Source organism: Sinocyclocheilus grahami, unplaced genomic scaffold (assembly GCF_001515645.1).
Source record: "Sinocyclocheilus grahami isolate Dianchi unplaced genomic scaffold, SAMN03320097.WGS_v1.1 scaffold70.1, whole genome shotgun sequence".
Lineage (NCBI taxonomy): Eukaryota > Metazoa > Chordata > Actinopteri > Cypriniformes > Cyprinidae > Sinocyclocheilus > Sinocyclocheilus grahami.
In genome coordinates, this window is record NW_015505249.1 from 2,164,615 (window position 1) to 2,182,903 (window position 18,289).

At 35.0% G+C, this 18,289-nt stretch overlaps 1 protein-coding gene across 1 annotated transcript in view; it reads right to left on the reverse strand.

Moving 5' to 3' along the window:
• The window catches only part of LOC107585448 (anaphase-promoting complex subunit 1), a 68,394-nt gene that overhangs the window by 26,943 nt on the left and 23,162 nt on the right, over positions 1-18,289 (reverse strand). Inside the window, exons 16-25 of the mRNA XM_016272466.1 lie at positions 13,561-13,748; positions 12,676-12,750; positions 11,515-11,780; positions 9,183-9,274; positions 7,845-7,993; positions 4,399-4,477; positions 2,657-2,693; positions 2,457-2,530; positions 1,749-1,927; positions 577-803 (exon numbers count right to left, since the gene is read on the reverse strand). Coding sequence (XP_016127952.1) covers positions 577-803; positions 1,749-1,927; positions 2,457-2,530; positions 2,657-2,693; positions 4,399-4,477; positions 7,845-7,993; positions 9,183-9,274; positions 11,515-11,780; positions 12,676-12,750; positions 13,561-13,748 — 1,366 coding nt within the window. The remainder of the gene's footprint in view (positions 1-576; positions 804-1,748; positions 1,928-2,456; positions 2,531-2,656; positions 2,694-4,398; positions 4,478-7,844; positions 7,994-9,182; positions 9,275-11,514; positions 11,781-12,675; positions 12,751-13,560; positions 13,749-18,289) is intronic.

Sequence of the window (18,289 nt, forward strand, 5' to 3'; positions counted from 1 at the left end):
AGCCACAGAAGAATCATTTTGGGTTTCTGTGAACGGTTACAACAGAGGCATTTTTTTCTAATCTGAAGAACCTTTTTCCACAATACACTCTTAAAAACAAAGGTTCTTTATTGGCATCGATGGAATCTTTCCATTGCACAAAAGGTTCAGGAAAAAGTTCTTTAGATTTGTAAAATGTGTTTCACACTAAGGAAAATCGGTTCTTTTATGCAATGTTCTTTGGGGAACCAAAACTGCTTCTTCTATGGCATCGCAGAAAGAAAAAAAAAAAAACTTTTGAAAACCTTTTGTATAAAGAATGTTTTGTGCAACGGAAAGGTTCCATGGATGTTAAATCTTCTTCATGGAACCATAGATGCCAATAAAGAACCTTTATTTTTAAGAGTGAATGCTATAGAAGAGCCGTCTTTGGTTCCCAAGAACCTTTCTGTGAACCATACCATTTTCTAATCTAAAGAACCTTTTGTGGAATTGAAAGTTTCTGTGGATGTTAAAGGTTCGTAATGGAACCATAGATCCCAATAAAGAACCTTTAGTTTTAAGAGTGTGCAGAAATATCAGACTGAGTATGCTCACTTGTTCTCTTTCTCCTCTATGTACTCATGGTCACTGACTTCAGGCAGGTGGGGCACATTGACCCGGATGGGTCTGGAGCTCTGGAGCAGACGGCGGACCTCCTGTACCCTCAGATCCTGACTCCAGATCAGCCCCGTCACCTCTGGGTGCAGGTCTGTCATACCGTCCTCCTCCTCATCGGCCTCACTGGTCACTGGCGGCTCAAGCATAACATTCAGACCCACAGTCTAGGGAAAACACAAACAGCACTGAATGTACAATGAAACTACATTGTCCTTGAGTGTGGACAATTCAGTCCTTTTATAATTACTTTATAATGCAGCATTCACTTCATATCATAATTACAGTAATTACACATTCAAAACGAGATAATACCGGTCTTAAATACCATCTTCAAGTTTTCAGCCCTATTCAGACAGTAGTTGTTTTAACTGGGGACGGCAGATATTTTCAGCACTGCCATCATCCAGGAGACAATAATTCAACATTGTTTTTGGAAAGCCAAAAATAGCTTTAGAAATCTGTTTTGACCCCCTGCTAAGTGCTCTAGGTTTCTATTTGACACTTTGTATGATAATAAATATACAAGTGAGTGTGAACACATGAATAATATAAGTTAATTTTTCATTAGAAGCACGATAAAAATGAAAGCAACGCCAACAGTTAAAATAGTCAGATACCTTTTTGTAAAATGTTTTTGTCTTCTATGATAAACTATTTTACTATTGTCTTAATACAGGATAGTTCACATTTTATCTAGTAATAAACAGTGTTGCTACTGTTAACTGAAACTATGTTGAACATTATTAAAAAATAATTTTCGGTAATTGAAATAAAGCTGAAATAAAATAAAATATTAAATGAAAAACATGACCTTAAAAAAAGCACTAAAATTACTCAAACTGAAAAATAAAGCAACATAAAAATACAAACAAAAAAAACACTAAAATGAAAGAAAATTACAAAAGCACATCACCAAAGATTACGAAATTAAACTAAACTTAAAATAAAAAACTGAACATATAAAAGCTAATTCAAATTTATTAGTATTAGTACTCATTACAGTATTTATAAATATTAATATATGTTCACTTTTCACAATAAAACAATAATAATATAATTCAAATGGCAAAGTAAGAACTTGTTCCTATACAACCAATTCACTTTCTTACCGATTTACGATTGGCAAGGGTCACTTTGTGAGCTTGTTTAGTCAGGTCCTGTCGCCCAATCAGAGCGCAGACCTCTTCAGACCAATCAGAGCAGGGATGCTCTCTGCATTGGTAGATGGCGTCTCTGATTGGCAGAGCCACACCAAACGGAACCGACTCCAGATCCTTCAATGTAAATCCTGAGGTAAAAAAACAAGCATGTAAAATAGTGTGTAGTCACACACCCCTCGTGACAGGATATAAAGATCTTATATATCTAATCTAATGTAAACTAAGGTAAACCAACAAAGCGTGCAGGACTCTGATCTACACTCAAAGCTACATTTAATAGAAATTTAGTGGCTTTAGAAGGACAGTGAGCCTGATATAAGGCATAAAACATACTTCACATGTACGTGAATGCAAATTAAATTTTACTTGTTGCTTTTCGAAATGTCCAAATGGAGGTACGCACTGAATTTTTCTGTCTTTCAGGTAAACTACTGCCATGGCATAGCAACATAATCATGCTAAGCAAGTTAAAGTTGTTTACATGTTTATAGCTAGCTTATCTGAAATAATGATTTTAATTAATGACATCTGAAGGAAACTTTATAGCCCCCTTGAGTACCGGGGTACTGAGTACTGCATGTTAAGTATGGGACTTGCAATGTGTTGGCCAAGCAATCATACTCGCAGGTGTGTACTTGTGTTGATTGTGTCACTGACCTGCAGAGGTCAACCACACCACCAGCTTCTCAGCCAGGGATCCAGACGAAGGTGCGGGCTTCACGCTGCTCTGCCTGTGAAACACACCCCACAAGCAAACGCACTGGAGAAACTGAATCAGCTGACTAGTATTTATGAGCTGAGACTTATCTAGAAAAACAAACATAAGGCACATGACAATAATCATAAACCATAGGTACCTTCTCAGAAAAGGATCACTCGTGTTTTTCTTTTGCCCTGCGAAAACATGGACCAAAAATGTTAAAGCAATAAATATACACTCACCTATTCATTTTCGCATTATCCAATGTACTTGATCAGCTAGAATATGAAAAAATAAAATATAACAATAAAATAAAATATACACTACCATTCAATAGATTAGGGCCAGTATTTTTTTTTTTTAAGAAATTAATACTTTTATTCAGCAAGGATGCATTAAATTGATCAAAAGTGACAATAAAAGACATTTTAATATTATAAAAGATTTCTATTTCAAATAAATGCCAAGCTCTGTCAGGAAACTCTAGATGGTGCAGGCTGATGAGTCCTTAACGCAAACTGATGATATTCACAGCATTAAACTACTTGGCACAAGCTGATTGGTACATGTTGCATACACAGCCAATGAGCTTGCTGCTTTACATTTAAATGGCTGGTTAGCATTCACTAGAGCATTTTGCAGCAAGCTTTCAGAGTTCCTCTGAAACCCTCCCCCTTCCCCAGCTCCACCTGCTATTTGTGCAGCAGCAGTATGTCTTAAATACTCACAGCACCGTATCGGTGTATGTATTGGCAGTAGCAAGCTCCTTGCTTTGCAGCAGCAGCAGCAATAATCTACAACAACATATCTATTCTGCCAAGACCAAACACATTAACATTGTCATATCCATTACCATGCTAAAATGTTCAGAGAGTTGTCATGATAGAAATGCTGTTCTTTCGAACTTTTTATTCACCCTAAACAAAAAAAAATGTATCATGGTTTCCACACAAATATAAAGCAGCACACCTGTTTTCAACGTTGATAATAAGAAATGTCTCTTGAGCAGCAAATCAGCATATTAGAATGATTTACTGCCCCCAAACTTTTGAATTGTAGTGTAGGTTCGAAAAAAATAAAAAATAAACAGCAAAATACACTGATCATTTGATAAGCGCTAATGAAAACTATCAGTATATAAAACAATAGTACTACTTAGGATGCACATATATCCGTATTGCTTCTATTGTTCTCCTCATTTGTAAGTCGCTTTGGATTAAAGTGTCTGCTAAATTATTAAATAAAAAAAACATTAAATAAAAAATCTGTATAGCTCAATATTCATAATTTTTATTATTATATAAATATATAAACAGAAACAGATAATAAGAGTTTTTGTCCCAGACTCGGTCTAAAATCAATTTTATGTACAAATATTTGTGATGTACACAAAATGTTTGTAAATTGACTGCAATTAATTTGATTGGTTAAACATTTAAAAATCTTTTGACTATTCCATCACATTATATCATGAAACACAAACAAACTTCTGTGCACTTAAAAACATTCTTACATAAATTATTGCATTTAATTTAATAGGACAGTTTTTGAATGACTGAAACACAAATATTTTGTTTAATGTAAAAGGCCTTTTATGTGCAAAATTATTTCTCTATTCTAAAATAACACATGCAAAATCAATGGAGTTACACAGAAATTAAATTTTCAGTTTAGTCTAGTCTCAATATTTTGGCGAACTGGTTCACTGTTGATGAACAATCTAGTTTTAAAATGTATGATATCAGTATTGGCCAAAACGTCTACATTTGTGCATCCAAATTACCATATGGGTAATAAATAAATGACTTTATCCTCCTACTTATTAGTGTACATGCTTGACAAGAAGTCTAGTGTCAGGCCTGAGGAGAGTGAAGAGCCTCTCATTAGCCTCTAACCCACCTGCTGACAGCCTGGAGAGGTACTTCAACATGTTTGTCGAGATCGCATCCTCATCTCCAACCACATACAGGGCATAACTCTGAGAGACAGACAGAGAGGAAGAGGACAGGGAGTAAAAAGAGAGTTAGTATTAGCAGTGGGACAGCACCTGTGTGGTTTTGGTTTGCTGCTGTCATGACAGTTGGGGAGAATGAACATGTTTCATCATGACGCGATGCAGGAGCACAGTCATCAACCACACGCATGACTGCATGCATCATAACCACAGGTCACATGTAATGCGGCTTAATCAGAACATCAATTTCAAATGCAGCTGAGAAATTTAAATTATTTGGGGGGGGAAAAAACTAATAAAAATGACAAAATCACCAAAATGCACTTGATAAATAAAGCAGGAAGACAGTTTGGAGTTATGGTTATTGTATTGGCCCGAAATCTGTTCCAATGTTTTTGTTGTTAACTGAAACTTTTCAAATTGATTGTATTAAGTGAAATAAAGCTAAACTGAGAAGAAATAAAGCAGGATTTAGTCACAACCTCGGATGTTCAGGTTTCGCCCCAACATGGTTACAGTTAACTTAAACTATATAAAAAAATAAATAAACATTTTGTTAACTGAAATAAAGCAAAAATAAATAAAATACAAATATAAAGATGAAAGTTTTAAACTTTTGCCTTGCCAACTAATGAAAATAAGTTGAAGTTGAAGTACCAAAAGTACCTGAAACTTCTAAAATTAATGCAAATAAAACTAAAACTGAAACAAAAATAAATTAAAACTATTTAGAAATATAAAAAAAAAAAATGGCAAAACCACGTAAAATTACTAAATTATCATGAAAACTAAAAATATAAAAATAAAGCTAATTCAAAATAGTATATAAACAGTATATAAATAATACCAAAACAACAGTTATCTGTACATTGACCAAGTTAACCTTGCTTACTACTAGTGGCTTAAGCAAAACTGAGTACTTTTGAAACCACTAATACCCTGGTAAATTTTGGCACATCCAGCAACTAGTTCTTTCTCACAAGTGCTTATATCATCAGCCAAGTACTTTAAGACTTCTGAACAGACTGTGGATGTACAGTCTAAGGCAGAGGATAGATAGGTAGCTTCAAAAGAATAAAACCACAAAGTCTCTGTGATATTCTGGTCTCAACACTGTATAAAAAATAAAAAAAAGTTTTTCGAACTTGTACATAAAAGTTTACCAGATTATGTTTTACAAGAAAATACTATCTTAGTCCTTCTACTTCAAGATTTCATGTTTAATTCTAAGTGTTTTCTTTGTAATTCTTTGGGAAATGTACCAGCAATTCTTGAGTGAAAATTGTTTTCATATAAATCCTACACCAAATTGTTGTCAGTACAGATATGGCTTGGGTCCTTTCTTCAAAGCCTAAGGGACTATTTGACCTGTTTAAGTGTCCAAACAGGTGAAAATCTTAAGTCTGATATCTTAGAAAAAGAACGACACACCTCTCCTCAAAAACCTACAATTCTTTGCGTGAGCCATAATAATGCTGATGCTTTCCTTAGCAATTACCACTAATATTATAGGGAGAAAGAAAGGGGCTGGAAACGAGAGAGAGCGAGAGAGAGAGAGAGAGAGAGAGAGAGCGAGAGAGAGAGAGGCAGTGGGAGTGTAAGTATGGAGGGATAAAATGGATGCTCTAATGTTCTGGACTCTAATCTAAGGGACAGGAACGGTAGGGTAAACATGGCCCATAATTGCGTAACGGTTTGTCAGCACCTCGTGGGGTTGTGCGTCACTTCGCTTTGCCTGATGGAAGGAAGTACAGAACAAACACACACACCATGACACCCGTCACCCCTCATACGGCCCTATCGAGTGATTCGGACTAATTAAGGTGGGGCATCTGTGCCGCTCACGTACACACTCACAGGACGCCCAGGGACGACTCAGTGCTCATGAAATGTCATTATGATTAGCTTGCAGCACTTTGCCATCTAACTGCTTGACATTTCCATAGAACGTGTGTGTGTGTGTGTGTGTGTGTGTGAGAGAGTTAAGGGCACGACACCCGGTTCCTCTACTCGCTGTTAGCGCCCCCTGTTGGGCATCATCCAACACTCGTTCAGAAGTTTGGGGTCAGTTCGATTTTTTAAAAAGAAATTAATACTTTTAATCAGAATAGATGCATTAACGTGATCAAAAGAGACCGCAAATACATTTATAATGTCACAAAAGATTTCTCTTTAATAAATGCAACTTTCTATTCTTCAAAGAATCCTGAAAAATAAAATGAATCACGGTTTCCAGAAAAATATTAAGTAGCACAACTGTTTTAAAAATTGATCAAGAAATATTTCTTGAGCAGTAAATCAGAATATTAGAATAATCTCTGAATGATCATGTGACACTGAAGACTGGAGTAATGATGCTGAAAATTCAGCTTTGCATCTCAGGAATAAATTCGCTTTTACACTATATTTAAAAATAAGCTATATTAAAATTGTATATTTTTTCACAATATTACTGTTTTTACTGTATTTTTGATTATATTAATGCAGCCTCGGCGAGCAAACGAAACTTAAAATAAAATATGTTGAACGGTATCTACACTGTTTTGGGATTGAAAATCAGATTTAAATGCAGTCTATCCTCTAAATTACTATAACGTAATGTATAACAGTCAGCAGTCGGTAATAACACTCATTTTAACAAACCACTTAATTTCGAGATGGACATCATTGAGTCAGAGAACCGCTCTGACTGATTCAGTGAGTTCATCGAGTTTTGTCAAACTGATTCAAAATGACTTTGGAAGGCTTTTTAAATGATTCACTAAAATAACTTCTCATAACAGTCATGCATTTGTGAATTGGACTAAACTGGTCGGACTGCAGAACAATTGTGACCCTGGACCACAAAACCAGTCATAAGGGGCAATTTTTTGAAATTGAGATTTATGCATCATCTCAAAGCTGAATAAATAAGCTTTCCATTGATGTATGGTTTGTTAGGATAGGACAATATTTCACCGAGATATAACTTTGAAAATCTGGAATCTGAGGGTGCAAAAAAATCAAAATATTGAGAAAATCGCATTTAAAGTTGTCCAAAAGAAGGTCCTAGCAATGCATATTACTAATCAAAAATTAAGTTTTGATATATTTATGGTAGTAAATTTACAAAATATCTTCATGGAACATGATCTTTACTTAATATCCTAATGATTTTTGGCATAAAAGAAAAATCTATAATTTTGACCCATACAATGTTTTTATGGCTATTGCTACAAATATACCCCAGCGACTTAACACTGCTTTTGTGCTCCAGGGTCACAATTAGAGAAAGATGTGACCACCTATATTTTTCAGGAGTCAGCTGGGTTGTAGAATACAGCTGGATTGCACCTATAAAACCAGGCATGAAGACCATATTCAGTGGCACAGGGAGGATTTGGGTCCTTACCAGCACCAGTAGTTTGGTTCTCTCACAGATGCCGGGCAGACAAGGAAAAGGCGTCACATCTTGCCCTCTCAGACAGCGACTGAGCCAGCTGAACACACACGGGGCCTCCCCGTCCAGGAACACCGGCCAAGTCATCAGCTCCATCTGAGCTGCGCATGATGAAAGACATGACATGTAAAGACTTGGCAGCAGTGTAAAACTGTGCAAGAGCAGAAAAAAATATTATGGGGTCAGTAAGATTATTATTATTAAAACAGTTGTGCTGCTTAATAATTTTGTGGAAACCATGTTGCATTTTTTCAGGATTCTTTGATGAATAGAAAGATCAAAAGAACAGCAATTATTTAAAAATAAAAACATATTTTATTCAGCAAGGATGCATTAAATTGATTACATTTGAAAAAAAAATGTTTTATTACTTTTTAAAGAATTGTAATACTTTTATTTGGCAAAGACGAATTAAATTGACTCAAGTATTCCATTTCTTTCATTTAATACTAATTATTAATAAAATTATTATTCATTATTAATTAATTATTTTTTTCAAAACAATAAAAATTTAAATGTAATCAATTTAAACATTTAATTTCTTTCAAAAATAAATAAATAATTAAAAATCTTAATGGCCCCAAACATTTGTACGGTATCGTGCATGGAATAGACAGCAGAAGCAGAAACTAACTTATGACCAGTTAATGCATCTAAAAAGAGGCACTTTCCCTCATACATTTATAAGACGCTGACAAAATACATTTTAAAAAGATGTATGCAATAATTATTAGAAATTCTATTATTAAAATATTATAAATTAAACAATAAATAATGTAGTTTTAAAAATGAAAATGTTAAAAATCAGTTTTTTCTAATTTTCTAATTTCAAATATTCATTTAGTTTAAGTTCAAGTACTTACTAACTGAAAAAAAAGCCTAAATAGTCATATTTAAAATTAGGCAAAACTACTTAAAATTACAAAAAGTGCATAACAAAAATACAAAAAATACAATTAAAATAAATGTAATTAAAATGAACAGTATATGAATAATATCTAAATAACACTGGTTCAGCTGCATATACACAAAAATATACAAAACTTTAAATATTTCCTGTTCTAAATGCATCGACACCTTTTCATGGCTGTTTAACCTCAAGTCTTGAAGTTGAAAAATAAAACTTCATGTCTATTTTACCCCATGGCAACAAGGCCTGTCACTCAAACCCTAAACATGGCTAGAAGCACATCTGGCCGAACTCCTAGCAAGTCAGCACTGCCTGGTAAATGAATAGAAATGCCTTTAGCTGCTAATGAGGGGCCCCGACCGCATTGATCGGCCTCGTACCTTGATCAATCACGCAGGCCTCCTTGAAGGTTTTGATGAATGAGGGGTAATCGCGCCAGTACAGATCAATGAAATCCTCCAGTTGCAGGTCCCTAATGAAACGAGAGAATAAAATGATTAGTGGGTAAAAGAGTCATCAAGCGGTCAATATATACACTAAATCTAGTATGAGAGCCAAACCAGAGCATGACTCATACTGCACAGTTAAACACGCCGCATGATTAATGGGATCTGTGGTCTGACGGCTGTACATCTCAAGACTTGTTACTAATGCTAACTACAGTAGTGTGGTATTCACCAATGATTTTAACATGCTTTTTATTTGTAAATAGTACAAAGTTAGCTACATCGATACAGGTTCTAAACATGATCTATCTTTGGGTACGACCTCCTGCTTCTGGCAGTTTCTCACAAAATATGGGTTTTTAACCTCAGTCAATATGTGTCAATACCATCAGATATATGAAAAGGTGTACTGTCATTACAAATATTAATGAATAATCTATATAAATCCATCTTTGGTTAAGAATGAATTGAGAATACAGGATGGTTTCAAACTGATTGTCAGCTCCATCTACTGAAGAAAATCTGACGGCAGTGGAACAAAAAAAATAAGCATGATTTGTTAAAGAAAATAATAAAAAATAAAACATACAGAGCCTGTGTGGTGTTGTTAGACATATAGCAAGCTAAATATGATGAGAGGACCTTCAAGATGAAGGATGACTTTGATATTGCTCGATTTAAATGTATTTAAAAATATCTGACAAGTAGAGACACATCTGTGCAAGCTTAAAAAATAATTAGGTGTATAAAAATTACCTTCTGTCAGGACATTGTAGAAAGTATATTTAAAAACCATACTTGTACTTGTTTTTTTTTTTTTTACATCTACTTGAATCTATATGAAATACATAAGTATGTTGATTATACATAAATATATACGTAATTTAAAAGAATATAATTATGGAAAACATTAAGAGACCACTTGACAATTCTCAGTTTCTGTGGATTTACTAGGTATGGGTTTGAGTAAAATGTTAATAAAGCAATAAGCCCCAAGAAGCCGCGGAGTGCCTAAAACCCCCTTAGCTGTTATAAATTCACTGTAAACCACGGCTTCACGGGGATTATTGCTTTTATAAAACGGTTATTCCATATACGTAGTAAGGTTTCACAAAATAAAACAAAGCAAATAAAGTGTAATGACATTAATAAAAACAGTATTCTTCCACCAAACAATGTAGTTCCTCAGAATCAGTTGTGGTTGCAACAAAGTGTAACAAACGTAAACAAAGGTGTGTGTTTGTAGAGTAATTTACAACAGCTTCGAACGTGGCTCAACCAATCAGGATCAAGGACCGGAACTATCCGCTTTATAAAATTTGTTTTATTCTATAAAGATTCAAAACATTTCAAATAAAAATATTGTCATTTTGAGCGTTTTTGTTTTTGCAGAAAATGACAATTGGTCAAAATAACAAATGTTTTCATTTGTTGTGATTGAAAATTAGGGTTATTCCACTAAATAATGATTTCTTACCTCTTCTGAAGTTAAAACATTGGTATTGTGTTGTCTAAAAATGAATATAAACATGTCTGAAAACATGGCATCTAGAAGTTATAAAATTGAAGATAGAAGTTATAAAATATATAGTAACTTATTAAAAAAAATGAATATATTAAATATATTTTATATTAGTTTATATTACAATATAAATATCTATATATTAAATATACTATATAAATATAATATTATTGATAGAATGAAGAATAAATGACATGAAAGTGACAATTTATCCAGTTCTAAAACTAAATTGTAAAATTGTGGGACATATTTTGCGCCATGTTTCAAGAATTATTTGGTTGAAATGATGGTTTCTGACTGAGAAAAAAAGACAATTTTAGAGCAAATAAATACATAGAGATATGTATTCAATATCATCAAAAGACTAAAAAATATTGACATAAATATTACCCAGCCCTAAAGCTGACCTACAAACAGGTCTTGTGTATTAAAATACAATGCTTTTAAATTTCAAACCCACACAGGTTCATCAAACGGCAACCGATTAAACTCTCACTGCTGTTTTGTTCATGTCCACACGACAACATGCACTTGACATTTTATTAAACAATGAAATACATTACAGCTATCTACCTATCCAAAAATTAGGATACGCCACAAAGAAAGGCGGCACTGACTATGTGAAGTGGGAGGTTTGACGAGTTGGGTGACTTTACTTGGTTAGTCAGGAGGTAAAAACAAGTTCAGATCTGACCCACTGTTATTATTCCTATAAAAAGGCCAAAAAATTAAATAAATAATTACTTGGCCAGCTGTTGCAGCAGACCGACCAGAGCTCTCGCCCCACTCCGCTGCAGCTCGTCCAGCTTCAGGTCTTCATAGAGCAGATGCAGAACGTAGAAGAGCACCGGGATGTGTGGAAAGAGCATGGCAGACGACTCTAAACCCAGAGCTGACTGGTGGTTATCCACTCCACCGGGGGGCCACACCGGCTCCAGGCCCTGAACGGCCAACGCAGGTTGCATGGAAACCTGCCAATGGTAGTCAGAGCATCTGAGGTATCCCCAATCCTGTTGATGTCAAACAGATGTAGCCATATCAACAAACCAAAGGAACTCTGCAGACCAGCAATGACTTTTATACATATTATACACTATATACACTACAGTTTGGGGTCGGTAAGATTACATAATGCTTGTAAAGTCTCTTATGCTCACCAAGGGTGCTTTTATTTGATTAAAAATACAGTAAAAATGTTGAAATATTATTACAATTTAAAAGAACTGTTTTCTTTTTGAATAAGTTTTAAAATGTAATTTATTCCTGTGATCAAAGCTGATTTTCAGCATCATTACTCCAGTCTTCAGTGTCACATGATCTTCAGAAATCATTCTAATATGCTGATTTGCTGCTCAAGAAACATTTCTGATTATTATAAATGTTGAGAACAGTTGTGCTGATTAATATTTTTGTGGAAACAATGTTGCATTTTCATACGACTCTTCGATGGATATACATTTTTTAAAAGAATAGCATTTATTTGCAATCCTTTGTGACATTATAAATATATTTACTATCAATTTTGGTCAAATTAAAACTTTCCTAAACTTTCGAACAGAAGTCTATACAGTAAGCTTTATTGGCCTTTCTGTAATAAAACAAAAGCAAATCAACAGATGCATTTTAAGCAGTTAGGCTGATGATACACGGGGCAACTTTCTGAGCAATTTTGCCAGGCAACTTTTTTTGAGCAATGTTGCTTGGGCACTTTCCCATTGAGGATGGGTAACAAATTTCAATCTGGATACTTTAGATCAGTCGTGGGCCCAGTGTATCACCTGGTTGCCCGCTGACGGCAACACTAGCCAAAGTTGCCCCATGTATCATCAGCCTTAGGCTACAGCTGATCAATTGACACAAGAGTTTAGATGATCAAGGGTCTTTGACATGTCTAGAGACACTCACCTCATCCGAACCCGTGTCAGCAGGACGGGCCTTCTTAGGGGCTATTACTGGAGAGAGAGGCACTTCAAAATGAAGCTGTGGAGATGCCAATTGTGTTAATGATCATTTAAGCCAGACAAGTGCTTCATTCACCAATAGTAAACTACTCTGACAGCCATCAGTCATCATATAATACAATTGTGTTTTGTTTTTTTTTGCTAAATAGAGTTGGTTTAATAAAGTATTTTGTTTTGAAAAAGTTTTGTTTAAATAAAGTTATAATAAATATAGAAAAATAAAGATCAATTTTTACTGATTTATTAAACTTAATTATATAACATTTGCAAGCAAATAAGATCTACAACATTTCTGATTTAATTAAAATCACAACAAAATATTGAATGACTGAGCAAATATGGTTATAAAAATGTAATTTGTACAAAAGTTTTAATGTGATTAAATTAATGAATTGATTTTAAAACAATTTTGAATAAATACTTTTTTTAAATAAAGTTTCTTATAGTTTTTAATAATCTTAATAGCATCTAATAAAGTCTTGTTTTGATAAAAGTTTCATTTAAATACAAGTATTTTATTTTGATAAATAAATATGAAAAAAATAGAATTACAAAAAATATTTTAAATCAGAAATTAATTGTACTAGGAAATATATGGTTAAATCAATAATTGCAATTTAACTTGTAGAAAATAAAAATTTGTAGAAGTTTTAACGTGTAGTAAATTGTTTTCTGTGCTTACCTGAGACATCTGATTTTAAAACATTTTGTCATGTAAATGTAAAATTTTAATTCCGTTAAATGCTTGATCGATCCTTGTGCGCCAGCACAGGCTCAAGGTTACCCAACACAAAGACTGACACAGAGGTCAAACTAAAGAGACGCTCACATTGCGTGTCCACGTCAGTCGTTCGGTGTTGTAACCCATCATTGTCATTAGGCATGTAACAAACAGGTTCCACTCCAGGTGCATGCTGGGACCTCCAGGGGCATTGTAACTGTTGTACCACTTGACCAGCACTTTCATGGCAGTGTCCTTGGGTAAAATAAACCTGATGGCCTGCAGGCATCGTTTGACTGAGGGAGTAAAAGAAAGACGAGGTGTTAATAACAAAAGTCACTGACACAATGTTAAGGAGTGGGCGCTTTCTGGAACATTTCGGTCTCTAGATTAGACTTAAGTGCCTCCTTATGAGTCTATGTGACTGTTCAACTCATTTTATCACTCACTGGGCAAAAATCACCTAGTAAATAATAGCACACCTCTCTTTAAAGAGCTAAACAAATAGGAGGAATCATTCACGTCAAGAGTACAGATATTTATCTCTTGTAATTCAGAATTGCAAGTTTATAATACAGAATTCAGACTTTCCTTTTAAATTACATTTTATTTCTCACAATTTTTTTTCCTCAGAATTTTGAGTTTAAAATCCACAATTCTGAGTTTCAATTTCCAAGTTTCTCTCACAATTCTCTCAAAGTTTATAAGTCAATTCAGACTTTATTTCTCACAATCTCACAATTTTGAGCCAACATCTCGCATTTCAGATTTTTTCCCTCCGAATTGTTCGTTTATAATACACAATTCTGACATTTTTTCTGAATTGATATTATATTGTGATGAGAGGGGCGGGGCCGAGAGCCGTGGGAACGGAGCGAGGCCGGTGGAGTAAATGCTAATGCAAGACACCTGCGCCACTCACCGGTCTCGAGTCCCACGGAGGAGCTCCGGAAGGATAAAAGGAGGAGGGACGACAGTGTTGGACGAGAGAGGACCAGGCCTGGACTTTATTTTGTGTTTTGTGTGCGGCAGTCGTCCGCGAGGGGCTGCCGCTTTACTTTCATTTTGTTTATTTTATTAAAGTTTTGTTAAAATGTTCGTCGGTTCCCGCCTCCTTCCCAAGCTACGAACTGTGTTACATATATTATTTATATTATATATCACAATTTTGAGAGAAGATATCCCAATTCAGACTTGCTTCCCTGGAATTATGAGTTTTTAAACACACAATTCTCATTTTATCTCTCGCAATATTTTGCCATTTCGAGGTAAAATCTCACCATTCAAATTCAATTTTTTCTGAATCATTGATGTCTGGAGCACAAATATTTAAATCTCGTAATTCTGACTTTTTTTCTCAGAATTGAGTTTAAACAGAGTTTATAATACACAATTCTAATTTTATTTCTCACAATTATGAGTTAACATCTCACAATTCATACTTTTTTTCTCAGAATTGCGAGTTAACATCTCTCACAATTCCCAGTTTGTATCTCGCAAATTTTTGAGTTAAAATTTCACAATTCTAGCTTTTTAATACTGCATCTCTTTTAAGGGGTGCCTAATTTTGTGGACGAAAGGATCTGTTTGCATCACGAAATGCATGTTTCAGTCAAGCAATGTTCTTTTCGTATTCATACTTATGCACAAAATCAAATATTACATTCACAAAAACATATAGAATGTAATAATTGCCTTAGCAAACATCACTAATACATGTTATTTAGTCAGCTGTCACCACCGATCTCTGATGAATTAATACCATATTATTAGATTAACATTAAACATAACAATTTTTAGCTCGTATCTCCCACCCCCACGTGTGTAGGTCAAAAATAAAAGTGTAGGTGAAGATACTGAAGATGAAGGATGCACGCGGAGGTGATCCTATAGAAGAGTGCACACGGAGGGGGCTGCCCCTTCAAAGCACACAGCCGGAGCTGGAACACACATCTGAGCGAGGGGGTGGAGATCGCAGGGACGGGACACTACACTTGAGAGGGTTTACAGATGACTGTTTGCCAAAGTGTTTGTCTGCGTGACCCGATACAGAGGAAGAGGATGTAGAGATGTGAGGGTGGAGCGATGCATGGGGTTTGATTGGGTCTTGTTTGATTGGATTTCTGCAGCAAGATGAAATGAAGTAGAGAAAGTGTAGGACTTTTTTGAACCTTGATGTAAATAGCCTTGCTATTTAACCATAATTCCTAAATTTGAAAAAAAAAAATCAAAAAATGTGTTAAAAACACAAAGGCAAAATGAATAATGGGAAATAGCTTTTTAGTTTAGTGATTTGATATTCAATGTTCCACATGATTTGAATAATGAAGCATGGAAGCCCGTTTCCTCCACAGAATAAAAAAAAGGAAGGCCACTGCAACTTTTTATCTAGCAATTCTGATTTCATTTTGAGTTTATACAGTGGGGAAAAAAAGTATTTAGTCAGCCACCAATTGTGCAAGTTCTCCCACTTAAAAAGATGAGAGAGGCCTGTAATTTTCATCATAGGTATACCTCAACTATGAGAGACAAAATGAGAAAAAAAATCCAGAAAATCACATTGTAGGATTTTTAAAGAATTTATTTGCAAATTATGGTGGAAAATAAGTATTTGGTCAATAACAAAATTTCATCTCAATACTTTGTTATATACCCTTTGTTGGCAATGACAGACGTCAAACGTTTTCTGTAAGTCTTCACAAGGTTGTCACACACTGTTGCTGGTATTTTGGCCCATTCCTCAAGAGCAGTAATGTTTTGGGGCTGTCACTGGGCAACACGGATTTTCAACTCCCTCCAAAGATGTTCTATGGGGTTGAGATCTGGAGACCGGCTAGGCCACTCCAGGACCTTGAAATGCTTCTTACGAAGCCACTCCTTCGTTGCCCGGGCGGTGTGTTTGGGATCATTGTCATGCTGAAAGACCCAGCCACATTTCATCTTCAATGCCCTTGCTGATGGAAGGAGGTTTTCACTCAAAATCTCACGATACATGGCCCCATTCATTCTTTCGTTTACACAGATCAGTCGTCCTGGTCCCTTTGCAGAAAAACAGCCCCAAAGCATGATGTTTCCACCCCCATGCTTCACAGTAGGTATGGTGTTCTTTGGATGCAACTCAGCATTCTTTCTCCTCAAGTTGAGTTTTTACCAAAAAGTTATATTTTGGTTTCATCTGACCATATGACATTCTCCCAATCCTCTTCTGGATCATCCAAATGCTCTCTAGAAAACTTCAGACGGGCCTGGACATGTACTGGCTTAAGCAGGGGGACACATCTGGCACTGCAGGATTTGAGTCCCTGGCAGCGCAGTGTGTTACTGATGGTAGCCTTTGTTACTTTGGTCCCAGCTCTCTGCAGGTCATTCACTAGGTCCCCCCGTGTGGTTCTGGGATTTTTGCTCACAGTTCTTGTGATAATTTTGACCATTTTGTTTCTGGTGTCCTTTGACAGCTCTTTGGTCTTGGCCATGGTGGAGTTTGGAGTGTGACTGTTTGAGGTTGTGGACAGGTGTCTTTTATACTGATAACGAGTTCAAACAGATGCCATTAATACAGGTAACGAGTGGGGGACAGAGGAGCCTCTTAAAGAAGAAGTTACAGGTCTGTGAGAGCCAGAAATCTTGCTTGTTTGTAGGTGACCAAATACTTATTTTACCGAGGAATTTACCAATTAATTCTTTAAAAATCCTACAATGTGATTTTCTGGATTTTTTTTCTCATTTTGTCTCTCATAGTTGAGGTATACCTATGATGAAAATTACAGGCCTCTCTCATCTTTTTAAGTGGGAGGACTTGCCCAATTGGTGGCTGACTAAATACTTTTTTTCCCCACTGTATGCCATACTTCACTTTTTTTACTCAGAATTGTGAGTTTATAATATACAATTTTGACTTTATCACTATTCTGAGTTTGCATCTGACAATTCTGAGTTGACATCTCATATTTCAGACTTTTTCCTCCGAATTTTGAGCTAATAATATACAATTTTGACTTTATTTCTCGTTATTCTGAGTTTATATCACATCATTTTGAATTTATATCTTGCAATTTTGAGTTAAAATCTTACAAATCAGACTCTCTAAGAATTTATCGTTTATAATATACAATTTCGACTTTGTCTCGCAATTGAGTTTGTCTTGCAATTTTAAGTTAATATCTCACAATTCAGACATTTTTTTCTCTCCAAATTGTGAGTTTATGACACAATTCCGACTTTATCTCTAGCAGAGTTAAAGAGTTAATATCTCTTTTAAGGGACGCCTAGTTTTGTGGAAGAAAGGTTGTTTCTATATCAGAAAACGCATGTTTCATTCAAGAACTGTTTCGATACATTCCATTTTGTATTCCTTTCGATGAATAAAATCATACATTACATTCACAAAATTAATATTCTGTTAATTAGTCAGAATTGTGATATGCATACTGGGAACTGCTAGAGATAAAGCAGGAATTGTGTAATCAACTCTGAATTACAAGATATAACCTCACAATTCTGAGATTAAAAAGTCAGAAATGCGAGATAATTAAAAATTGTGAGAGAAAACTAAACTCGGAATGCAAGAAGTCAGAATTGTGTGATAAAGTTGTAATGACCTTTTTTTAAAGTGGGCTTCCATATTTAAGTGAGGGAAAAAATGTTGTGGTCTTTTGCCAAGACATGCAAGAATATTAATATTCCTCATACTTTGGGTTAGTAATTTAAACAAACCCCTATTCCAAAGTATTAAAGGGGTCATATGATGCGATTTCAAGCTTTCCTTTCTCTTTGGAGTGTTACAAGCGGTTTGTGAATAGATAAGATCCCTAAAGTTACAAAGACTAAAGTCTCAAAC